At 48.3% G+C, this 24,043-nt stretch overlaps 9 protein-coding genes across 9 annotated transcripts; 4 read left to right on the top strand and 5 right to left on the bottom strand.

The window, feature by feature from the left end:
• Positions 1 to 210: 210 nt before the first annotated feature.
• FSST1_002391 (MBOAT, membrane-bound O-acyltransferase family-domain-containing protein) lies at positions 211 to 2,079 on the top strand (the record flags this gene model as incomplete). The annotated part of the gene is made up of 5 exons (XM_083228376.1): positions 211 to 466; positions 538 to 578; positions 641 to 1,649; positions 1,698 to 1,885; positions 2,032 to 2,079. 5 exons carry the CDS (start codon positions 211 to 213, stop codon positions 2,077 to 2,079), a joined length of 1,542 nt encoding a protein of 513 aa, XP_083092573.1.
• Positions 2,080 to 2,082: 3 nt separating this feature from the next.
• FSST1_002390 (protein-S-isoprenylcysteine carboxyl O-methyltransferase) lies at positions 2,083 to 2,931 on the bottom strand (the record flags this gene model as incomplete). Its single annotated transcript, XM_083228375.1, has 1 exon — positions 2,083 to 2,931. One exon carries the CDS (start codon positions 2,929 to 2,931, stop codon positions 2,083 to 2,085), a length of 849 nt encoding a protein of 282 aa, XP_083092572.1.
• A 2,182-nt stretch (positions 2,932 to 5,113) lies between these two features.
• On the bottom strand, positions 5,114 to 5,590 carry FSST1_002389 (uncharacterized protein; the record flags this gene model as incomplete). Its single annotated transcript, XM_083228374.1, has 2 exons — positions 5,114 to 5,234; positions 5,283 to 5,590. 2 exons carry the CDS (start codon positions 5,588 to 5,590, stop codon positions 5,114 to 5,116), a joined length of 429 nt encoding a protein of 142 aa, XP_083092571.1.
• Positions 5,591 to 5,970: 380 nt separating this feature from the next.
• On the top strand, positions 5,971 to 8,028 carry FSST1_002388 (uncharacterized protein; the record flags this gene model as incomplete). The annotated part of the gene is made up of 1 exon (XM_083228373.1): positions 5,971 to 8,028. One exon carries the CDS (start codon positions 5,971 to 5,973, stop codon positions 8,026 to 8,028), a length of 2,058 nt encoding a protein of 685 aa, XP_083092570.1.
• A 2,095-nt stretch (positions 8,029 to 10,123) lies between these two features.
• On the top strand, positions 10,124 to 11,079 carry FSST1_002387 (DNA damage-responsive protein 48; the record flags this gene model as incomplete). Its single annotated transcript, XM_083228371.1, has 5 exons — positions 10,124 to 10,156; positions 10,211 to 10,309; positions 10,363 to 10,482; positions 10,533 to 10,667; positions 10,720 to 11,079. 5 exons carry the CDS (start codon positions 10,124 to 10,126, stop codon positions 11,077 to 11,079), a joined length of 747 nt encoding a protein of 248 aa, XP_083092569.1.
• A 323-nt stretch (positions 11,080 to 11,402) lies between these two features.
• FSST1_002386 (PLC-like phosphodiesterase) lies at positions 11,403 to 13,351 on the bottom strand (the record flags this gene model as incomplete). Its single annotated transcript, XM_083228370.1, has 2 exons — positions 11,403 to 11,899; positions 11,950 to 13,351. 2 exons carry the CDS (start codon positions 13,349 to 13,351, stop codon positions 11,403 to 11,405), a joined length of 1,899 nt encoding a protein of 632 aa, XP_083092568.1.
• A 753-nt stretch (positions 13,352 to 14,104) lies between these two features.
• FSST1_002385 (NRDE-2, necessary for RNA interference-domain-containing protein) lies at positions 14,105 to 17,516 on the bottom strand (the record flags this gene model as incomplete). The annotated part of the gene is made up of 3 exons (XM_083228369.1): positions 14,105 to 14,657; positions 14,705 to 15,147; positions 15,204 to 17,516. 3 exons carry the CDS (start codon positions 17,514 to 17,516, stop codon positions 14,105 to 14,107), a joined length of 3,309 nt encoding a protein of 1,102 aa, XP_083092567.1.
• Positions 17,517 to 18,228: 712 nt separating this feature from the next.
• FSST1_002384 (SDR family oxidoreductase) lies at positions 18,229 to 19,405 on the top strand (the record flags this gene model as incomplete). The annotated part of the gene is made up of 3 exons (XM_083228368.1): positions 18,229 to 18,345; positions 18,423 to 18,554; positions 18,611 to 19,405. 3 exons carry the CDS (start codon positions 18,229 to 18,231, stop codon positions 19,403 to 19,405), a joined length of 1,044 nt encoding a protein of 347 aa, XP_083092566.1.
• A 119-nt stretch (positions 19,406 to 19,524) lies between these two features.
• Positions 19,525 to 23,720, bottom strand: FSST1_002383 (Urb2/Npa2 family-domain-containing protein; the record flags this gene model as incomplete). The annotated part of the gene is made up of 3 exons (XM_083228367.1): positions 19,525 to 20,285; positions 20,333 to 23,612; positions 23,670 to 23,720. The coding sequence occupies 3 exons, from the start codon at positions 23,718 to 23,720 to the stop codon at positions 19,525 to 19,527; spliced, it is 4,092 nt and encodes a 1,363-aa protein (XP_083092565.1).
• Between the last annotated feature and the right edge of the window lie 323 nt (positions 23,721 to 24,043).

Here is a 24,043-nt window from a genome sequence, read left to right as displayed (position 1 = left end):
CCCGAAGCAAACAGCAGGAGCAGTCCATTCATAACAGCCGCCACCCTAGGGGGGTAACAGAAAAGTTGACTTGATTTTATCAAGGTCGTCGTATCTCCGTCGGCTACTTATTTCAACTCAATCCAATTCAATTTCTTTTTTTACCGTTCGTTTATTGCTTTATACTGTACTCTCGCGATTTGTCTGCCGTCTCGGCAAGGCTCGTACAAGATGAATTCGGCTACAACAACAAGTACAGAGACTTCGAATGGCTCTACTTCTGCCTCTGTTTCTAAACGCAACGGTCACGACGTCACCCGCACCAACGGAAATGGAACAGCCACGACAGGTCCTCCAAAGAAGCCTGGTCAAAAGTACAGACACGTTGCTGCCGTTCATAAGCAGACGAGACCATCATGTTTGAGCCACGATTCAGATGCTGCTCCCAGCTTTATTGGCTTTCGCAACCTCATGGTGATTGTCCTCGGTATGTACCAAAGCCCCTCATCATGATGTTATGTTTATGCCGTGGCTGGATGATTGGCTAACTCTTGGCAGTGGTTGGAAACTTGCGATTGATGATTGAAAACATTCAAAAGGTATTTATCATATTGACATATTTCAATTCGACTCAGAGCAACCAATTGACATATCTTCATAGTACGGTGTTTTGATCTGCGTGAGATGTCATGACTACAGTCGCCAGGATATTTTCTTGGGTCTTCTACTCTACTTCCTCATCCCATGCCATCTTCTCGCCGCCTACTTGATTGAACTGGCTGCTGCTCAGCAAGCGCGAGGATCTCTCAAACGTTACAACGATAGTGCTTCTGGGGGACCCTCAGAGCAAGAGCGCAACAAGTTTCACAAAACTTGGGTCATTGTCGCATGGGCCCATCTCCTCAACATTACGCTTGCTCTTGTCCTCACAACATGGGTCGTATACTTCAAGATACACCATCCCCTTATCGGTACTTTGACTGAGATGCACGCCATTACTGTTTGGCTCAAGACTGCATCATACGCTTTCACCAACCGCGACTTGAGACATGCTTACCTACATCCCGTGGAAGGAGAGCTCGAGCTTGTCCCCGAGCTGTACACGCAATGCCCGTACCCTCAGAATATCACCTTTAGCAACCTAGCCTATTTCTGGTGGGCACCCACGCTCATTTACCAGCCCGTGTATCCTCGTACCGACAAGATCAGATGGGGTTTTGTGGCCAAGCGTGTTGGAGAGATCTTTGGTCTCAGTGTATTCATTTGGGTTGCGAGTGCCCAGTACGCTGCACCTGTTCTTCGAAACTCTCTCGACAAGATTGCTTCTCTCGACCTCATGTCCATTCTCGAGCGGTTGCTTAAGCTGTCAACTATCTCTTTGGCCATTTGGCTCGCTGGGTTCTTTGCGTTATTCCAATCTTTCCTAAACGCTTTAGCCGAGGTCTTGAGATTCGGTGACCGATCATTCTATGACGACTGGTGGAACAGTGAGAGTTTGGGAGCCTACTGGCGCACGTGGAACAAGCCTGTTTACACATATTTCAAACGCCATCTGTACATGCCCATGATCGGTCGTGGTTGGAGTCCTCAAGCGGCCAGCTTTTTCGTCTTTCTGGTATCAGCCATCCTCCACGAGATCCTCGTCGGTGTTCCTACGCACAACATCATTGGTAAGCATAATCTTGAACCTAAAACGTCATGTATACTAACTCCTGCAGGTGTTGCTTTCCTGGGCATGTTTCTCCAGCTTCCACTGATCCACCTTACAAAGCCACTCGAAAACATGAAGTTAGGCCATACTGGTAAAATTGTTGGAAACACTATCTTCTGGGTGTCATTTACTATTTTCGGACAGCCCTTTGCAGCCTTGATGTACTTTTACGCTTGGCAAGCAAAGTATGGCAGTGTGAGTAAACAGATGACAGTAGTTTCAGCTTGAAATATAAATAGTGGATAGAGGTTTTAGTATATCTTAGTATTGTATAGCTAGCACATATAGTTTATTGGCTAAATGTTTATTCAACGAAGCAGCATTGACAAAAACGAGACCAGTACATGTTGCATCTGATCAAGCTGTGTATGGACGTGACATTCCGATAGCATCTATCCGATAAAAGGAATTTTTGTTCCAACCCTCTTACGGTACTCCACGTAGTCATCCTTGAAGAACTCGATCAGCTTGGCCTCCTCATGCTTGATTCTGATGTTGAAGAACTTCCAAAGAACAAAGGCATAGGCAAAGAAGCAAAGGATATTGCCCATGGCCAACTGTGTTCCTAGCCCCCAGTAGAAGAATCCAAAGTAGCTTGGATGGCGGAAGATGGAATAGATGCCGGTGGTAACCAGCTCGTGTGAATCCTTCTTCCTCGTCTGGACATGATGGTTGAAGCTAGCCCCGGCGTGGAGCATTGCCACTGAACGAACATACTGTCCAATAGTGACCATGAGAAGACCGGCGACTAGAAGTAGAGGTCCGGTGCCAAAAGGTGCCCATTTACGCTCAGGAAAGATAATGTTGACAACGGCGCACTCGAGAAACGCAGCTGAATGGGCGATGGCATAGCCTGGCCAGTTCGCAGTCAAGAGGAAACTGCCAATACTGGCCACAAGTGTGTTCTTCTCAGCCGTGGTCCAGAACTCAAGGAAGTGAAAGGCCGATAGAGCAAAGAGGAAAAAGGGCACCCGCCAAGCAGGACTCGACGTCATGACCAGAATTGTCGTCATGGCAATGCCACTGGAAGCCAAAGCGATACCCAGACAAAAAGCTCGCATGGCGATTCCAGAGAGTGACTTGGGCTCGCCCGCAAAGTAAGGCTTCAGGATCATGAGCTCATCCATAGAGCGCGAGTTGCCAGGAAAGGAGTCATGATGAGACGGCGCAGCTTGATGATGAGAAGCTGAAGGGCTGAAGTTGACGGGACGAGCACCAGTGGGTTGAAATGATTCAGCCATGGTCCTTTTTGATGAAAAGTCAGAGAATAATCTATACGATCTCATACTCATGAAGTCTTGTAGAGGGGAGTGATTGAAGTTTATAGGGTAATTAGGAGAACATGGGAAAACATACAGTTTGTTGAAATGAGGGGCGCAAGAATAATAAATGGCAAGCAGTCGAACTTTGTAAGAATCGGAAATAAAGAAACAAACAGTCAAATAATGAAAAGGCGTGTTGGCCCTCGATCCTTATGCGGCGTCTGCAGTTTTGGATTGTGAAGCAAAGAACAATATCAAGATTGTTGGTCTTAGCTTGTGAGTTTGGAGTGTAGTATCCACATGAGCAATGTCTTGCTACAGGGTGGACGGAGGACCCAGTGGAGGTACCTCTAATCTCGGGGTACTTTGAGATGCTCTTGGGCCTGGAGGGTGGCTATTTGTGCATGTTCGTAAATAATCACAAATAGCTTAATAAACCAGATAAAAGTATCGTCTTGTTTGCATAGCCTAGAACGTCTATTTAAAGTAGTTTTCACATCATTTTATGGTTGCGTGGTTGTTTTGGCCTTCTTATCGCCGTGATTTTTGAGCGCGGCGAGATTCGAACCCGTAAATGGAGGTATCTTTGCATCAAAGGTACCTCCAACCACTACTCCTATTGTCTAAACAAAGCGACAACTGATACCTCTAAAGTCGATTGCCAAAAGCTGCAGGATCACATGGACAGAGAAATATTTAATGGTATGGGCCAGAGAATATGAGAGACATGTTGTATTTCTCATTTGCGAATTGTATAGTGCTGTTTCTCAAGCGGTACAATGATCGTCTGTAATGGCCAAAATCCAACCACAACGAATCTTGATATCGGTTGTTGGAAACAGAACAAGTAACTTTCAAACAGATAGTACAGGTAAATAGCTTAGAAAAGAAGAGGAGAGTCTTGTCTATTTATCTTACTCAAGGTATCTATCTGAGGTAGCCTTGAACTTGTTTTATGACCGGTATTTTTAAGAAGTATTCTTAAAACTAATAACACAAGTTGATGCCCAGAAAACTTGCAAGGAGATCCAAGTCCAGTAGCAGAAGTCGACCTTTAAGCTTTAGGGTATAAAAATAAATGGCCTAAGAAGTATGGTCTGAGTAGCATAAACTGGTCTGCTATTCCGTCTCTTTTCTGGGTCCCAAGTGACCATCCTTCCAGAGGTAAAACGAGTTCTGCAAAAGGGTGTTAGTGAAGCTTTATTGATAAAGGTCAAGAAACTTATTATAAGCCAGCAGATGGCACCAGCCCTTAGTAGGTAGTTATGCCATCTCCGTTGTTGTTTATCTGGAGAGTTAGCTACAAAGGTTTTTAAGCAATGGGATGTCTTATACGTTTCGTAAGCGGCAGTATGTTTTTCATGAATGGCCAGAAGTTCTTCGTTTTTGGCAATAACTTCTTCGTTATTGGCAATAAGTTTGTAGACTTTAGAGACAAGTTAGCTATAAAATACTTTTAGGCAATAAGATATCTTACTCGTTTCGTAATTGGCAATGAGTTTGTCGACGTCAGAGTCGAGCTTTTCACGTTCCGGGTTTGATAGCTGCGAAAAATCTGGAATGTGGTGGTAGACGACTTGATAGAGGAGTAATAACTATTTCATGAGTTGGTAGAGGAGGAAAAGGTCTTCTGGACCAGTGGTAGGTCCTTGAGAGGCGATGTGCTGCCTCAATAAGGAAATGACTTGAGCGCATCCTTGAAGTTTCCTTGATGCTTGGTTGATGATTCGTGATTGTGTCTAATCTATTGAGCAGCGCTTTTGTATTGTGTGAGAATAGGGTTGCTTCTTGGGCCCTACCTTGTGACTCAAAGTCACAGAGTGACGGAAGAAGTCAGTATTAGACTTTAGAAATCGCTAGAAACCACCAAATGTCTAACCTGTGATTGTGGTGTTTGGTTAAGTCAAGTAGAGGAAGAGTTCGATATTGTGGTAAATCAGGGTATATTCCAAACAACGCTATACGCCGGTCTTAATATGTCTGCATAATGCTCTAGTCTCGGCAGCTTTTCCTTTGTCGCGTATAGCCATTCGATATTCGATAGTATATGCGTATGGTCTTCCTTGAACGCCATCATTCAACCACCAGCTGATGTCTTAGGCTATTAAAACGCGCGAGCCTCAACGGTACCAAGGGATCCTCAAAGTAACAAGTGATATCTCTAAAGTCCACCCTGTATAGAGAAAGAAGAAATGATAAGGACCAGTACGTTGATAAAGCCCCAGGTACATGGAATCCAAGTATTCATTTCGTAGTATCCTGCCGAGTAGACAGCGCCAAGTCTAATACATAGTTAGCACAAGAAAAGTCCCAACGACACAAATACTAACACTAAGCCAACGATACTTCCCGCCATAACTGCTTCAAGCCCAGCTATAACAAGATATATCACAGGGACTGCCCATAGGTACCGCCATGATGACTTCTTCCAGCCGTGGGTGAACATGGCAATCAGGACTGCTCCCATATGGAAACACGCGTATATGATGATTGTCCATAGTAAGGTAAATCGCCAAACGTCAAGAACATAATAAAGGGTGTATCGTTTGTCTGTGGTTTGGTCGTATAAAGTTTGGACGTTTAGAGATGGGAAGCGCGGTGTTTCGTAATCCTCGGGAGGTGTATTTGGAAGTACCATCTGTATAATAATTAGTATTAGTGGCCAAGACAGGGACCGACAGGGCTGAACATACCGTGCCATCATGCAGGCCGCAATAGCTGTGGTTGTAGAAACTATTGCGATGTCGCGAGGATTGATTATGATTATGGGGGCGGTTGATTTGGCGGCGACAGGGGGCAGGGATGTTCTGATGGAGCTGAGTTAGAGCTGGAGAAGTCCCCCGGAACGTCATGCGTAGGGCCTCGGCAAAAGCCCGTGAAACCGACCGGCAGGCGCAACCGTAATCGCGACCTCGGATCCTCAACTTGAACTTCACTCAAACCACCCCAAACCCATCCATCCAATCTTTATCATATCGATGATAACTTGGGTTTAGAACGATCACCGAATGCGTCGATATGTCTACCGATAGACTTCTCAGAACAGTCTTGCAGCTCTACCAAGATGTCCACGATGCTGCCAAGACGGAACAGATCATCGGCTCGACGACACACCTTCTCGCTGAGCTCACCAATCCTCTAAATCTCGGCCTTCTCACGTCACAATTGTTGACAGCCCCAGCGGTATGGTTCCAATCGGGTGGAATTCGAACTTCTGTTCGGGTTATCAGCATATACAACACTGCGGCCGCGCGCATTCACAACTACGAAGTCGCCAGTCGCGATCGGAAAGAACCTCATGAGGGTAGTGGCATGCAATGCGAAGAATGGGCGCGCGCTGTTGTCAAGGGAGCGGACGAGCGATCGAAACGATGGCAACACCTCTTGGTTCTGACCGGCGTTCTCATGGGCATGGAATCCGATAATCGCCAATCTTTGTCGCGTGGAATGAGGAATACCCTCGAGGAGGCGGTAGTGATGGCGGCAAACATGGCACTTGAGAGACGCGAAGAGGATGGGCCTGTTGCAGGCGCATCGATAGTTATGGCCTTGAATTTTGCCTTCCCCTTGCTATCCGATTACCACAGGAGTCTCATCAACTGCAACGCGCTGCTGCCTTTGATTGTATGGACAGTTACCGCCGAAGAGGGCCTCGCCCATGGTCAGTTCCTGACGCCGATAGGCGCCGAAACTATCGAATCGCCGGACCATCTCCTTGCTTGGTCACCGAATACACCATCGTTCCGATTCATCCAGGAATTGGACAGGCGGCCTACGTTGTCAAACATGGGTCCGCTAGCCAAACTTGCTGGTTACGCTGTTATGCAAGCAACAGATACGCAGGCGGTGATCGCAGCGCAGGATGCTCTCGTTGCTTTTAGCAACAATGTATTGGATATTTGGCGACTCAACCGCTTAAGCGATATCGACCCGGCATTGGAGAGCAATGTCCTCACCCAGGAGACCCTTACAAGCACCTGGCCAGTCCTATGGAACCTGCTCAGGAAGCTCATGTTTGGGACCGTCGCTATTCTACAAGCAGTTGTCTCAAGAAGTCTCCTTGACCCGCAAATGCTCAACGATATGGCTGCTCCTATTATCGCAGCAAAGTCCCTGCGCATATTGCGCAACATCTTTTTCATTTCTTCAAGAAACGGTAACAACGCGTTTCAAGTTTATAATTTCACCTACTTGACTTCAATCGACTCCATCTCTCGAAGCGCCCCTGCTTGCCAAATGTTCCTTCAGGAATTCCGGCCATCAGAGGATGCATCAACATCCACCACGTATCTGCAAAGATCATTGGACTTATTCTATCTCAACCTCTCCGAACATTTACCACTCACTTTATCAACCGACGCCTGCGATAACCTCATAATAAAGCCAGCGATTGCATATATTTCTCACGAAGGACCGACAACACCAAATATGGTCGAGATCTTCGAATCTGCACACAGCGCGATTCTTTCAACCATTTCTTGTCCCCAGCATAGTCCTCTTACCATCGAACTTACACCATTTTACATCGCTCTGCTCTTCAATGCATTCCCCAGGCACATCTCATCTCGTCAATTTCGAGTGGCTTTCAAGACTGTTATGCAGATCGTGTCGCCTCCATTCCCAATTGCAGAGTTGGAGCCGTTCCTTTCGGAGACCTTGTTGGAGATGCTCCGAGCTTCTATATCGACAGCGTCGACAGAACCTCTCCCACCAACTGCGGATATTGCGGCGCAAGCGGCGATGGAGGAGTCACAAGAAGTACGCTATTCTCAACAAAGTTCTCTCTCGTTAGCTCTAGTGGATTCTCTTCCACACCTTCCACTTCCTTTGTTGGAAGAATGGTTTACAATTGCTGCTCAAGCCATGAATGAGATTCAAGACCCTGCACTACGGGAACCTGTCAAGGAGCGGTTCTTGGAGATTCTTGTTAGTGGAGAGTTGGACGTGGAGCGAGCAGCCATCGGAGTAGCTTGGTGGGGAACCCGAGGAGGCCGAGAGCTCATTCTTGGTGCGAGCGCGGAACCTCCCATGATGAGTGGTGCACTTCCTGGACCTGAACGAACTAGCCGATTGTAATGATAGCACACATGGGCATGCCTTGCATGGTCCTAGACGATGTTTTGCACTTGGTATGGTCGCCAACACTTTCTGGCTACAGGACGCAGAAGATGATTGTCTCACGTTACTTCAAAGTTTAAAGTAACTCGACGGCACTTATGAGAATGTAATTGCGTCTTGGAATGGAGATATTGTGAGATGATCCAAGCGGTCTCAAATCTGTTGGATTGGTCACCTGGGCACCTTTAAAACCCCGCGGCGGGCAAATGGACGCCGGGTTGGTTGCCGTGAGCCCTTTACATTTGTGTCACTTGTGCTTGATTTCCTAGCCTCAATAGGCTGTGCGTGTTTGAAGCAGATCGAGATTTCCTGAAATTGTACGTCTTTACCTTGGAAAGAGCCGGACACGCCGAACCGCCGTACTATGGTGGTTTGCTGAGGACTGGTAAATGCCACACGTGCAGACATCAAGTACTCGACAGGGCACGAAGTGGTCCAGAACTTGACTTAGCTTGGAAGCGCATGGTGTGGTGGTCAGAGACTGGGGATGTACCGTTTTCCCAGGTATCTACGCTGGGACAAATATAGAAGTTGAGAGGTATACCCGCATATTATAAGTTATCACGATCTTAATATATATCGAAATCTGGGAATTGGCACTTCAAGAACAAGGAACAGTTCACAGAAGCCAAGAATTGCCTCGCTGAATAGCCAGGGTGATAAGGGTCTTCAGGTGAAGCGGGGTTGTCATCGTCACTGTCCATGTCAAGCACCCAAAACATGGACATGAGCTGTTCTAGAACTTGAAGTTGAGCGGGGAGTTAAGACAAGGTTGCTAGGGCCCGATTCCGAGCACGATCTTGACTTAGACCCCGGCTTGGCAAAGGAGGGAGATGCGACTCGTACAATCCGATCTCTCTCCAATGCCGTCTTCCTCTGGTGGGTGTCCACTTGAGCTTCGGCTTGTAAAAGCTTGTGGGCACAGTTGACGCTGCCGGTATTCTTCGGGCTTGGTCCGGACTCTTCTAAAGGATTGACAGACCGCAATTTGATGAATGACAGACATTATTAGCCTGTACTATTAGCCTGCTGTCTATAGCCTGCTGTCTACAGAGCCGTTCCCGCTGGAAGCTGGCATAGCCACAGTCGTGGAGCTCCAGGTCAGCTCGTCCAGGTTCGGGACCTGATTTTGGACCCTGTCGAGCTGGGCCGCGGGGTTCCTTTGATTGCTTGTTTGGTTTAGCGTTGTCCAGGTAGCTCAGGTAGATCAACGACTTGGGGTACGTACCTTGACCCTGAGCTATCCTTATCCTCATCATAACCAACTAACATGACGACACCAGGCCAATACGGGCCAAAGCGAGACAGACTGAGACGTCGTGGTTGGCCCAATTGCTTACAGGGGAGGCCGATTCGTGGGAATGTGACATGGCTACTGTACTGAGAAATGCATACAACAGGTTTTTGATCCAAAAGCATGTATTCAAACATGAAGGATAGAGGGGTTGCTGGAACATGCATGGAGGGGTATCGAGGGGACCCAAGTATCGTTCCTGGCATCTATGTACATCCACTGAAAGCTTGTTCCAAGTATCTGTATAACCGTCCACGTTACATTGATCTCCAAGAATTCGATCAACAGCTTCTGGCATCCAAGTCTAAACTTAGAACGGCCAAGAAGATGCTGTATACATGGGACGACAATGACAACAAGTAACTCAAGTCAACGCGCGTTCTCTGTGGGACGAGGTCTTAGAGAAGTTCGACTCCATAGAGGGTCTCACAGCTTGATGTGGTAAAGGTACGGATGGATACTTCCAAGCATGGACCTCTTTGAGCTAGAACATCTGCTAAGCTACCTTGGCTGTGCAGCTTCAGCTATCCAAGACAATGTCTATGCCACAATGGAACAGTGAGTGGCACGTCATTCCCTCCCATGATGAGGGGGAGGGGGAGGGAGCTCGATCCACATGATGAAGCTGGAGCTAGAGAGGGAGGGAGCTTCGTTCAGATATTAAACTGAAGCTATGCCCTCTTCTGTTCATGTCATTCTCATTCATACAACTTAAACTATCTCTTCAACAACTCTTTCACTCAATTCCCAACAACCATCATGTCTGACAGCTACGGAGGCAACGACAGCTACGTGAGTTCTCATCTGTCTGTGTCCTGCTTGTCATTAAACTAACCGTCTTATTAGGGCTCCAGCCGTCGCGACAACGACGACAACTCTTACGGCTCCAGCCGCCGTGATAATGATAACGACAACTCCTACGGCTCTGGAAACAACGACAGTTACGTATGTATTCATGTACCCAACTCACTTAAACCTGAGCTCACAAACTATCGTAGGGTTCCAGCCGCCGTGACAACGACAACGACAACGACAACTCCTACGGCTCCTCTCGCCGTGACAACAACGAGAGCTCGTACGGATCTGGCAACACTGGCATTGGTGGCAACACCAGCTATGTAAGTCAACCACAAACCTCATCTTTCTTCAGTATACTAATAGGTTTCAGGGCTCATCCGACAGAGACAACAACGACAGCTATGGCTCCAGCAACAAGGACTCCTACGGCTCCAGCCGCAACGACAACGACAACTCCTATGGCTCTGGCGCTGGCGCTGGCCTCGGAGGTGGAAACACCACCTATGTAGGTCGACCCTCACGTATGACGGATCGTTCATGGCTAATAGTAATACTAGGGCTCTCGTGACAACGACAATGACAACAGCTTTGGCTCTAGCCGTCGTGACAATGACAACGACAACTCTTACGGATCTAGCAACCGTGACAACAACGACTCCTATGGCTCCAGCAACAATGACTCCTACGGCTCCAGCCGCAAGGACAACGACTCGTTTGGAACTGGCAACACATACGGCTCTTCCAGTGGTAACACATACGACTCCGAACGTGTTCAAAACGCCGACGGTTCTTACGGACAGAGCAACCCCGACTACGATGACAACAACAAGAAGTCTGGTGGGTTCATGGACAAGATCAAGGACAAGGTTGAGGAAAAGGTCAAGGGACACAAGAACCGTGACGACAACGACTACTAATTGTAATATGGGGGTTTGGACTCTAGCGTATTAGTTGAGAATAGTTGAGTGAGATGAGATATTCCTTGCTCTTGAATTGAAGTTTCTTTCGTTTCAATGTCTTTGTCTAAAGATAAATGAGTCTCAGCCTTGTAAAAGCCATTCATTCATCGCATCAATGTGAATAATAAATCTGAAGTGCGTTTCTCGATATCATCCATTCTCGATATCATTGTGAGTAGCTGTTATCAATTTGACAGAATCTTGTCCTATGTAAGATCATCTCATTGTGTATAAGTGAAATAAGATAGACAATCATTTCATCATGCCTCAAAAAACATTAGCTACTCCAACCTCTTATCAACCTTGACCAAAATCGCTCCATCAGTAAGACGCCCCTCACAATCCATAAGATGCACAAAACGATACCCGTGACCCAGGCGATCAACTCTCATACAAGCCCAAGCCGCCATATCATCCCGCCCAATCTCATCGTCGCGAACAGTAAAGCGCACCCACGATAGCTCATCCACAACGTGTGGAATAGGAGGAAACTCAAGGGGCTCACTGCCAAAATCGACAACGTCGCCCTTTTTCGTACTCGTGCGAGCTTTGTACTCGCCCTCACGCTCGTGGCCATCGTTGGGGATGGGACCGCCATGAAACTCATCAGGACCCTCGACGTGAAGCTCGACTTTAACGTAAGGCTCAAAACCGCGGGTGGACTTGTCACCGGGAGGAAGAGGAATATTTTGCGCGGCGAGGACGGTGATTGTGAGATGGAGGGTTTTGCGTGGGATGGTGTTGGAAGCCTCTTCGTCATTGCGGTTGAATCGATAACCTAGAACAAGTTAGAATATGAAATGTTTATGCAGGGAAATGATGATGTACCTGGTGGCTTGAGGACATATCCTCCTGTGCCCGCAAACATGCCCTCGTTAAGCATCATACCCTCATCCCATCTCTGCCAATTGAGGGCAACAACCTGGATACCCTTTCTCCAGAAAAGAGAGGGATCAAGGTTTGAAGATCCTATTCGTAGTCCCCAAGGATAGGTTCTCATGAGGAAGTGTCGGTTATGGTTGAATAACTCGTCTGCCTGTTCGTCGTGTACAGCAATGACCTTCTTCTCTGAGAGGGAGAAGATATGTGTAGGCATACCAGCCTCGGGCTGCGACAAGCTCTTGAACGATACACCCCAACAATTGGAACCCATCTTGCTGAGTTCTTGAATAACCTTGGAAGGTTTCTTTTTAGGAGGATCGCCCGACTCAGCACCTGGATGCGGTGCTCGGTCGTCTTCCTCACTTTCCTCTTGGGTAGGGTCTGTATCAGGCGGCGCATATTTGACCTTGACGATGAGTTTATGGCGCAACTCATCAGGGCTTGGAAGAATCTCCGGGTCGCTCTCGTGCTCGGGTAAAAGACCCTCCCATACTTGCTTCATGATGCGTACCATGGCGAGCTGCTGGTCTGCACCACAGTGAACTTCCAAAGAGACAATGACGGGCAGATCACTGACGACAAATGCGCTATCACGGATAGCCTCACAGACAGCGCGGAAAGAGATCTCCTTGGTGAGGGTGTATCCGTGGAGGACTCGGGGCTCGATTATAGCGGCTTCGGGCTCGGTTGGCTCAGGATTGGCGGTGGTGGCTGCGGCCCCGGGCTGCTCACGGGAGACGGGATCGGTAGTGGAGGTAGATTCCTTCTTATCACTTATGGTCGTTTTCTTGAGCTTATCCTTGAGCTTCCCAAAGGTACTCCTCTTCTTCCTGACGACTCTCTTGACACCTCTTTCTTCATCGCTGCTGGAGGGGCTGCTTGTCCCCTCTGGCTCAGATTCATCTCCATCCCAGACATCAATCTCGATGCACCGTCCACCACGTAGCAGAGTTTCGGTGTAAGGCTTGGTAGAACTGTCGCTCGAGAGTTGGTTTCCGGTGAGGTACGTGTTATGGCTGGAGCTGATAAAGTAAGAAGCAAGCGGATATGTGAGATCTTGGGCTTTGGGCGGGGTCGTAGCAGCTGCATGAGACGACGTCATCCAGGTTATGAAGCCATCCAGATCGAGCGAGTCTCGGGCAAGAAGCTCGTCAACAGCGGGTGAAGGTTCGTATTTTTGCGTATCTTTGATGAAGGAAGAAATACGTCCTTTGCTCCAAGTATTGTCTGCTCGGTCTGCCAGATATCCAAAGAGCTTGACAATATAACCTGTGACGACAGGGTCAAGTTTGGAGATGGAGCGGGTGACTTCGCTGGCGCCGCCTCCAGCTTTGAGTTCTTGGGCCATGGTTTGTTGATCGATACTGTTCTTGTGGTGTTTTTGACGCCTTTCGGTTTTTGAAGAAGTTAAAGAGCGGAGAGAGCGGAGAAAGGAGAGGGCGACCAAGTGATTTTGAATTCGTGAGGTTATTCGCTGCTTGGCTGTGCCTGTGCCTGTGCTGGCGTCTGCAACTACGAGCCCCTCTTGCATGTTCTGGACCTCTAAGGGACGCTACTGTTGATCAGAGAAGCAGGATTTCCAAGAGATAGCAATTAAGTATGTGTCTTATATACTGTTGACAGCCTCACATGCTTGTATTCACTAAATTACTACCGACAAGGACGTTCCTTTTCCCTCCTCATCTTAATCACATCGTCTCACTCTTCAAAGGTCAAAGCTCAAGCTCAAGGTAAGCTCTCGTAGGTCACGACAGCTTCAGCGCCTGACCCGCTGAAAAAAAGACCCTGGAACGAGCCCCTGGGTCTGGCTCCACTGACAACAAAGCCTGGAGCTCGGCATGACGAGGTTGTACAGAGACATGCATTGTAATAGGTGTGCAGATTACTTGGCTGACATGCTTAAGCAGGCTGAATGACCATGAGTGCAGCAAGCTAAAGAAAACCTGTAGTGATGAGTCGCTGCAGAAATGTAAACAGTACGTATGTGCAGTATAAGCATGCTATTTTTAGATATCTGCAAAAGAAAACCTTATTCAGTTTCAGGATCCACGTCAAAGTCCAAATCTATTCAATGTACTCCTTTTCCAGTAAGCACAAGACTTCACCGTCTACTCTTCTCTGCCTTCCTCTCAACTCGTCTCTCTTCCAAGAACTCCTCTAGATCAACATGTACCCTCAACCCCTTGGACGCCATAGTCTCAAAGACTCCCTTCAGCTCGGAAGAATCCATATCCCGGTTCAGCGTAAGGAAAGCCTCCATCATGACATCCTTGGACCAAGGACAATGCCTCAACGCCCTGAACAAAACATCCTTGGCCTTCGGTCGCAGTTCTCTCTGTGAGCTGCAGAACCCGATAAAGTTGATCCACAAAGCTGTATTGAATTTGCAAGCATCGCTTGATACGGCGTACTCGAAAGCTGCTTTTGTTGTGTTGACGTTTCCACGCTCAATCTCATGATGAATGGCAAATATGCGACTGCTTAAGCAATCTTGGGCCGGGGTAAGTACGGTTTCGTGTAGAAGCGTTCTTGTTTCGTCAATAATACGAAGGCTAGAGTCAGCCCATTCGAATAACGACAAGAACATGGTGTTCCTAGGAAAATACGCCAGAAAATGTTTCAGTTGCTCGATTAGATACACACGGCGGAAGGGCCTGTATGTGTTAGTAAATTCTTGACAGTTCCAGGACATGAATCTTACCCTCGTGCTGCGTGCATGTACAGAAACATCGACGCAAACTGCAGTATACGCTCGTGGGCTTGTGATGTATGGTGATTTCGAGATTTCAACTCGAGAGACACCTTGTTGACCGTGTCCATAGCAGCCGAAATGCTTCCTTGAGACGCCGACATTGGTTCTGTAGACCCCTCCGCGGTCAAGTAAGACAACAGGACCAGACACTCGGCAAGGACTTCAGCCTGGTCGATATTTCCTCCTGATATCATATCATTCATGGTAGAAGTAAAGATTTGGTGGGCTTTGAGAATATGTGTTGGGGAGACATCGGGTGTTCCGACTGTTTTTCGTAGTACCTCGTCCACGGCAGAGCAGAGTCTGTGAACAGCAAGATCTTTGTTACCCTCTTCAAGCTCCATCCAAGCCCATGTCCTCCAAAGGCTAAACGAGTCGACTGCAGACGAGTTCTGTAGTAAAGGGTTAGTGACAATCCTGTTCAAATAGTAGTAGACTGAGTACTCACCGGCGCAAGTTCAGTTGCTGACGAAACCACTTTTTGAGCAATTTCGCGGTTGCCATTCGCATACTCAGCAAGAGCATATGCCTTATACAGGCCAATATGAGTTGGATATCGCTTCAGCAAAGCTTTGGCCGCCTTTTTAACAGAGGAGGGATCCTGTGCTGCGCATAAAGCAAGATGGTACACAGCCAAATCCTTCAGGTTTGCATTGTGAACCAAATGTTTTGTTGCGTTAGCCAGGAAGCCGAGTTCAACATCGTTTTCTGTGCTCGTCGGCAGCAGATAAGAAAACCAGTCTTGCCCTGACAAGAGCACTTCAGTTGACTCGGAGACGCAGAGAGGCTTCTGATCAAAAGCAGGAGGCTTCCTCTGTATTTCTGTTGGATCTTCGTCTCCTGAAAGTGGCGTAGGGGTAGTGGACTCCAGCTTCAAGGTCGGTCGAGCAAGGAATTGATCGTGGTAGGCCTCTTCCGTCCAGCTGCTAGATTGAAAAACAGGAGGAGCCCCAAAGAACATCAAGAGAGCATCCAAAACTTGCTTCTGCACAGCTGGTAAAACATGCCTTGGGACAAGGAAAAGCAATGGCTCTATGTCAGAGAACATTACTACCCTGAAAGGATCTTCTTCTGTCCCTTCATCCATGGTTCTTGCTGGGACTCTTGCTTTCTCAGCATGCGAGCTCTCCAAACTCGCCCAGCGTTTATAGTCATCCCTAGGCTGGTTCTCAGGCAGCTTATCATCCCGTAGAGGCTCAGGAGCGTCACCCATTCCATCATCCTCCACAAATTTTGCCCAGCCTTGAGCCTCCGGCTCTCCTATTCTGGGGACTTCACTCTCCCAGAAGTCGCGGAGAGACTCAAGGGCTGCGCTTTGTTCATCCAGCTGGGAAGGTCGGAAAAAGTTGAGTTCCATGAACGCTTGCCATGCTGCGACAGCAAGTTCCTTGTACCCACAATCATGTATGAGTCTCGTGAGTCTGAGAAAAACGTAGATAGCTTCCATATAACCCTCAGACTCCTCGTTCGATTGCGATCGGGATATGGCGAGATGCAGCCGATCGAGGTGCATTTGCTTGAGAGTATCAAATTGGAAAGCAGAAATGTTGGACATGTCAAAATCAAGGTGTGTCTTCCAGAGCGTGAAACTTTTTTCTTCGTCTTCACGCAAGTCATTCCACTTTTTAGCTGTTGCTTTGCTGTTCCACACCTTGACTCCTTCACGCATTAGTGGAATCAACACTCTGATGCGATCTTTAGGATCTGTAACATTGGACAACGCCGATTCGAGCATATGAAGTTTGATCTCAGCAAAACTATGCACCTCAGCCTCCAGTGCCTTATGGTCAACGTCTTCTCCAGCTCTCAGAAGGGCATCCTGATGGTTCGCCAACTCAAGCCATGCATCTATATCATCTGGTTGATCCTTCACTCGCCTTGAGAGTTGTATTGATTTCCACTTTAAGGGGTTGTTCTGGCCAAGGTCGACATGCTCTGCAGGTGCATCGATATCAGACTCCAAGTCACTATCATCGTATTGGCGCGGTTTCGCTTTGCCCTCTATTGAGCGATAGGATGGTTGTTCGTCGTCTGACGATTCGGAAGCACCATCGTCATGCTTGCGCTTTTTCGTTGAGCCCACTGCTATGAAGTCACCGTCGTCTTCGTCCTGCGCAGAACTCTCTTGCAACCGGACTCTCAACGGTGTTGACCTTATGCGCCAAGCTTTTGAGCGTAGACCGTCCTTATCCTTGAAGGCATATGAGCCTTCGCCTGGCATTCGAAGACTAAACTGATCCCTGGGTCCATCGCGATGAATCACAAGACGACCTCGTGTACCGAGAACCTTTCCATATCCATCGCGATAGTAAGCGGGGACCTGCGAACGGTCAAGAGTTCCATATCGAATGATTAGTGGGTCGCCTTTGGTGTCGACAATATACAGACGCGATGCGCCGTCATTGCTGTCGCGTGAAGATTTAGTAAGCGCACGGTGTTCGGGTTTCTCAGAGTGGCTGGATCGTCGTGAGCTTTCCCGGTGCCGGTGATGAGGTTCTGTGCGATGCCTCTTGGAATGGTGATGATGATGCTCGCGATGTGAGTCTGAGTGATGATGGCTTCTCTTCCTTCGTGAGTCGCGTTCCCGGTCTCGTTCTCGGTCCGTCTCTTTATGACTGGAGCTTTCTTCTGTAGCCTTTTCTGTATCCTTGGACTTGAAAGAGGCGAATTTGGGTGCTTTCAGTTCAGAACTCTCAGATTTGGACTTGAATGATGAGAACTTTGGTACTGTAAGCTTGGAGTCCTTATCCTTGCTGGACATTGTGGTGGTTATTGCAGACTTTTTGTCATAGCCCAGGTACCATAACTGAAGGCTCGCCTTGGTTTAGAGAATTCCGATTGCTGTAATTGTCTGATTTGGAATGCGACGATGAAATATTGAAAAATAGAGGTATCGATATCTTATAAGTTGAAATGAGGTAGGAACCAGAGAACAGCCTCGATCACTAGCCACACATCAAAGACAGTACCAAAATATTATTTTAACTGTGTAATGGGAATGGTATCAACTTCTAAATCATCAACGAACATCTGACGTGTGAAAGCCCCTGAATTTACTCTTACAGTCGTATATACCTGACGGTGCTAGCGAGAGCTGAAGTTATGTAGCATTGAAAAACACTGCTTTTTCGTTCGCTGGTCAGCACTTGGCCAGGACAAGTCAGTAAGCCAAGGGCAACAACACACCATCTCATTCAGTTGCCGTTATATCACTCGATAGATATATTGCCCAATTGTATGTGATCACTTGTCATATCGACTCGCTTCTTGCAATCCGAATAGCGAAACAACAAAACATAATTGAATCACGTCATGTAATTTCAGTCCAGTCTGGATCCCTAAAGGTGTAATTGCTGGCACTGTGGGGCCACCTAAACTTCGGGGACCTGGACACTGTAAATTGCTGGACAACATAAGATCCTTAAACTCCTAGCTTTGCCCCTCTACCATATATTGAGGCCCCTTCTCCCACAATGGACTTCTCTTTAAAAGCAATTGCTGCTTACAGTGCCATTTCGATTACGACTCTCATTGTCGGCAACATCATCATGGGTTTCTTTGGTAGCAACAAGTTTCCCGTTGAGGGCAAGGTAAGCTTCTCTTCAACTCCTCATGACACCTCTCATGATCCTCTTCTACACGCAACAATAGCTAATAATACCTCTAGACAGTCCTCATCACCGGTGCTTCCGAGGGTATGGGTCTCAGTGCAGCTACCCAACTCTCCGTCAAGGGTGCAAACGTCGTTCTCGTTTCTCGTAGCAAGGCCAAGCTCGAAGCGGCTCTTGTCACCGTCAAGGTCCGTCACCTTTACCACGTCTTCCGCTAGACTACATGCTGACTTATTGACCCCAGGCTGCAGCTAAGAATCCCGAAACACAACGCTTCCACTACATCACCGCCGATGTCTCTGCCGAATCCTACGCCAAACCTCTCCTTGAAGAAGTTATCAGCTGGAACAATGGAAACGCCCCCGATATCGTTTGGACTTGCGCCGGACTGTCCTTCCCCGAATTGTTTGTCGACATGGAAATGAAGTCAATGCGACACCATATGGATGTCAACTACTGGGGTACAGCTGAGATGGCACATGCCATCATGCGCGAGTGGCTCGAAGTCTCCAAGCCTGTTGAGAAGGAACCCAAGCACCTTATCATGACTGGAAGTATTTGCGCCTCTTACTCCCCTCCCGGATACACCCCGTACACTCCCTCCAAGTACGCCATGCGAGGTCTGGCCGAGTGCATCCAGCAGGAAGTGCTCCTTTACCCCCAAAACGTCCAAGTCCATCTGCTTCTGCCCGGTACCATCCTCTCGCCCGGCAACGTCCGCGAGAACGAGGGCAAGCCTGAAATCACAAAGATCATCGAGAAGGACGACCCGAAGCAGACACCTGAAGAGGTTGCTGCTATGTCTATCAAGGGTCTTGAAGCTGGACAGCACATTATTACAGTCAACTTCCTTGGTCATCTTATGAAATGGGCATCCTTTGGTGGCAGTCCCAAGAACAGCTTTCTCGATATCCTGGGTGCTTTCCTTGCTACATTCGTCTGGATCTTTGTTCGGCCCATCTTGGATTCGCAAATCAGGGGCCACGGCAAAAAGCATGGTCACCCTAGCCTATACAAGAAGACTCCAGGCGCTTGCTGATGTGCAGCCATTTGCTACAAGTTGGAAGTTTATAAGATACCCAGTGTAATAATAATCAAACTTGCTATCCCTTTCCAATGACTTTTTATGTGGTATCTATCAACGTCTATAATCCCCATCTATACTCCGCTCCATTTACCAAACTTGGTGTATCTCTTGTACATCTCCTTCAGAATAGCACGTCCACTCTTATCCATAGCATCGTTCAGAATCTTTCGCACCTCGGGAGGTGTAACATCGAAGATAGAGTTCATGGCGGGCTCGAGGGCCTCGTTCACCCGGCGCGGCACATCAGCCTCGAGCTGCAGCTTGACATACTGCATCATGATCAGATACATGTGTCTACCAGCCGAACGCTTTGCAGCATCTGTGGCCGAATCCAGAGAGCTCTGGTGTTGTGATCGGGCCACAGCGCCAGCTGTCGGCTCACAAATGAGTGTGATAAGACGAGCATAAAGGTGAGCCTTGGACTCGTGCAAAGTTTGTCCCAAGGTGTCAGTGGCGCTGTGATTAATGACAAGATTGCGGAGGAGAGCCTGTATTGTTGACAGCAGAAGGTGGTGGTGACCTTCGAGCCTGAGGCGGTGCTTCTTGATAATGATTTCTACCAGCCCGCATAGTGAAGCGAAAGGCACCCTCTCGTTGGGCACCTGCTCATTAAGCGGCTTGGTAGACAGGCTCAGGTCGGAAACAGTGGTGAGAACAAGCTCAATGTTCCATTGAGTCATGGATTGAGGCTTCTTTTCGAGGATGGCGCGGAGAATTCGGCATACACGGGTGCATACGGATTGTCCCTTGAGTGTCAAAAGCGTCGCAGTCAGCTCGCTGTGAGCCGTTGCTAGGTCAAACTCGGATCCCTTGGTTTGGAGATCAGAAGATGCTGTGATGTGTTAGCTGACGCAACTTTATAACTGTTAGTTTGCTTACCTAGAAGCTGGTCCACGACGGTATGGATAGCTGACGCTTGACCATCCGTGTTCGAGCCTTGCACGAAAGCTTGAATGAGATCCTTCAAGTAATCCATCTTGGCGGAAGTATCCATTGGCTTTATGATTGACACAACGTTGCTCTTGAAGAATGGCTCGCGAAGTTTCCGAGGGACTTGGCTGAGATTGTAGAATGTTGTTGGTCGGGGTTCCTCCAGAAGTGGTGTAAAGAATGTTCTAAGAAACGTTTCCATCTTCCATCCTCTTAGATCTCCCGATTCCATAGCCGCATGGCTTCGCTTCTCTGCCTTGCGTACGTCTGATTGCTTCAGCTTCGTAGCTGCCGAGAGACTATCCAGAGACTCTGCTGCGTCCACTGCTGCAAAAAGCCGAAGGTCGGCAATGACATTGTGGCTCTCGAACGCCTTCTTTTCCGTCAAAAAGTACCCAGTTGCAGCAACCACACACTTTCCAAGTGTATTCTTGGCGCTGTCTGGGAGTGAACTCAATTCAGGATGACTGGAGCAGTTCGGTGACTTGGAGATTTCGTCGATGAGTGCCTTCAGCAGCGTCAGACGGAAAGGTGACAAATCTCCGGCGTCTTCGCAGTCGGAAATAAAACTGCGGCTTTCGTTCAAGTACTTGACACTACGGTCTTCCATGTGCTCTGCCATCTGGCGGATAGTAGTTGCTGCCATGGCATAGTATGCGTCAATAAGGTCGGTCAAAGTGCCGTCTTGTGTTGGCGTTGAGCTTGAGAGATCCGACATGGCATCAGCGACTTCGGCCAAGTGTGAGAACTGCATGCCCTCGTAGAATGTTGCTCGACTCATCAACTTGGTGGACAGAGCAAGTATATATCTCCAGCCATCAATGGACACACGCTTTGTCGTCTTCGATCGGTGTGCATGGAGTAGTGTCATGGCACGCTCTCGTTGAGAACGGCTGAAGGCATCTGTATGAGCACTGTTTAAGCTTCTGATCCAGGTTTGACTGCCTTCCGCAGGCCAGCGCTTCTCCTTTCCATCCTCTTCCAGCGAGTTGATCAACCGATCAATAAGGCTACCGGCAACTTTAGCACTGTTCATGCTATTCTCATTCTCAAGCAGACAAGCCCATATGTCTCTCAATTGCGTGACCTCGCTACTAGGGAGTGACAATGCGTTTTCCAAGGCTTGAGGAAGAGTCGCCTTGGTGCCGTAGACGAAACGAGTGAGCCGACTGCAACCGCGCAAGAACCATGCAAGATAATGCTCGGCAGCTGCTTCTTCAAGGAAGGCTGGTGTGTGGTCCTGCTGTAAGAACAGAGACAAATCCTTGCCCTTCAGAGACTTTGAAGATAGGAGTTCGGATGAGAGTCGGGTAGTGAAAGCATCAACTAGGCCGGCAGGCTCAGAGATGTGCGCGCCATCAGGGCTCATCGAAATCCAAGCTTGGCAGCAGCACTTGAATGCCTCATATGTCTCCCTAGACTCAACGGGTGACTCGGACAGGATCTTGGTAAGCTGCTTCTGCACCGCAGTCCAAATCTCAGTCGTTGACTCAGGAGTAACCCACGAGATAGTCTTTGACACAACTCCCCACTTCAAGGCTGTCAGAGTAGATGATGACTTCTTTACCTGGCTCACCAAGTCAAAAAGCTTGCTGCCAATGGCATCCACATAAGTCTCGCTTCTAATGCCCTGGGCAATAGAGTCCAGAAAGAGGCAAAGCGCCCTCGAGTGTAGCTTCTCATTTTCTAGCCATTGCAAAACATCAAGTAGTTGTAGTGGTGACATCTCCTTTTCGATCAAGGTCTCAAATGAGTCGTGACCTTGCTGCACTTGGCCGACCTGAAGCCAAGGTGAGGCAATCTCACTCTTCTGCTTCTCAACCTTGCATAGCTGTTGGAACCATAGCTTCAAGAAATCGCCAAACACTCGTCCGGTCCGGAATACTTCAGCGATAGCCTTAATAATCTTTGAGACCGATTCAACGTCATCTTGGCTGAGTTCTTTGGAAGTGCTTCGTTCGCAGACAGTTTCCAATAATTGTGCGCCCTCCTCAGATCGCTGGAGGAATATATCGGGGTCACAAGAGGCAATGGCCGCAATTAACCGCCAGTTTGTGCTCTGTTCCTGAATGGCATATTCTCGACAAACGGAGCGCAAGTCATCCGTTTCAATTGACATTGATTTCTCAGCCGCTCGCTCTAGGACAACCTGCACAAGCGTATCTCGATCCTCGCGGTCCCTTAATGAGCCTTCTACGATCTTGAAGATCTGCTTCGTCCAGTCAATGCTTCCTTTTCGTAGTCTCCCTTCGCTCAGCGTATCCGTGACACCCGAGGCCAAAAAGTATAGGGCAGGGGCTGCCACGCCAAGATTATTACTGGCTGCTTGAAGTGCTTTTGTGATGGGCTCCAGGTCTTGTCGGTTGATGAAGGCGGCTCGGGCGGGGAGTATCAAGTTGCGGTGCATGAGCTTTTCTAGGTCGGCTGTCCATTTCGCTCGCAAGGGTTCGCTTGCGACGGTCTTGTTTGATCCTGAGATTCCCTCCAACTTATCGAGAATAGCCGTAGATGGAGAAAACAGGTGCGCAGCAACCTCCAACGTGTCATCGTTCCCTTGTAGGTGCAGATTCCAGATGGTAGTTATCGTCTCGATCCATGATTCCCGGCCCTCCTGCTCTTCACCACTGGCAAGCGCAATGTCGCACAACTTCAACGACAGGGAAGCCAAAGCTGCAGCATCGGCTGCCGAAGTACAGAAAAGCGATCGAATATGTTCGGCGCCGATCCTGTCGTGAGATGATTGTGTCGCGGTAAACTCGAGTCGGTCAAGTAGACTCTTCAAAGCACTGAACAGGGCGTCGCCAGCCATCAAGCATCCTTCAGTGTCTTGTAGAGCATCCAGGCTAAAGCTTTTCGTCGTCGATCTCTTCCTCTTCGAAGGAGTAGATGGGGTTTCTGTAGTTGGTTGGGAGACATCCTTCAATGCCTGTTGCAGGACAGCAATGAATCTTCGGTCGGCGAGTGATTTGGCGAGCGAAAAGAGAGGAATGCGCTGAAAGACACATTCGAGAATTGTCCAGGTCAGAGGCCATCGTCGCAAAGTTTCGGCGTCCTTTGATGTGCCATTCATGGACTTTAGCAGCCATCGCAAACTACTTTCCTCCGCAGCATGGAATTGAGCATCTGCAGATAATGTCAAGTTCTTCCACAGCTTCTCAAGATTCTTGCCATCTTCTCCAGGGCCACTCTGGTCAAGACCTCTTACGGTCTTGATCAGGTCTATCTTTTCCTGTAGCACGTGTAAGCATATTTACAACTGCGCGAGAGAAATCGTATGAAAACTTACAAGAGTGGAAGTGTTCCCTTTCGAAGGCACATCCGTCATATCCACATCCATCGCGGGCATTTAAACGAAAGAATGATTAAAAAATTGCTTGAGAAAAGAAAGCTACAACGAACTTCAATCTTTGAATGCGCCCCGCGACTTTTCCAGCGTCCAGCCAAAATTTCCTAAATTCTGCCGCTACGCTAAGCTTCTACCGGCTCCCCGCTCTCACCGCCCACAAGCCGCTCTTGCGTCCCGACTTGTTCCATCTATTCAAGCTTGACATCACGCCTATATACAGCTCCTCGTAGCTCCAGACTTTGCTTGTTACGACCGATTGCACGACTCAAGTATGCCAATTCAATTCTTTACGTCAACACGTAGCCATTGGAACT

This window comes from Fusarium sambucinum, chromosome IV, assembly GCF_050947815.1.
Source record: "Fusarium sambucinum isolate potato_lamoka chromosome IV, whole genome shotgun sequence".
Taxonomy (NCBI): domain Eukaryota; kingdom Fungi; phylum Ascomycota; class Sordariomycetes; order Hypocreales; family Nectriaceae; genus Fusarium; species Fusarium sambucinum.
This window is presented reverse-complemented; position numbering and strand designations above follow the sequence as displayed.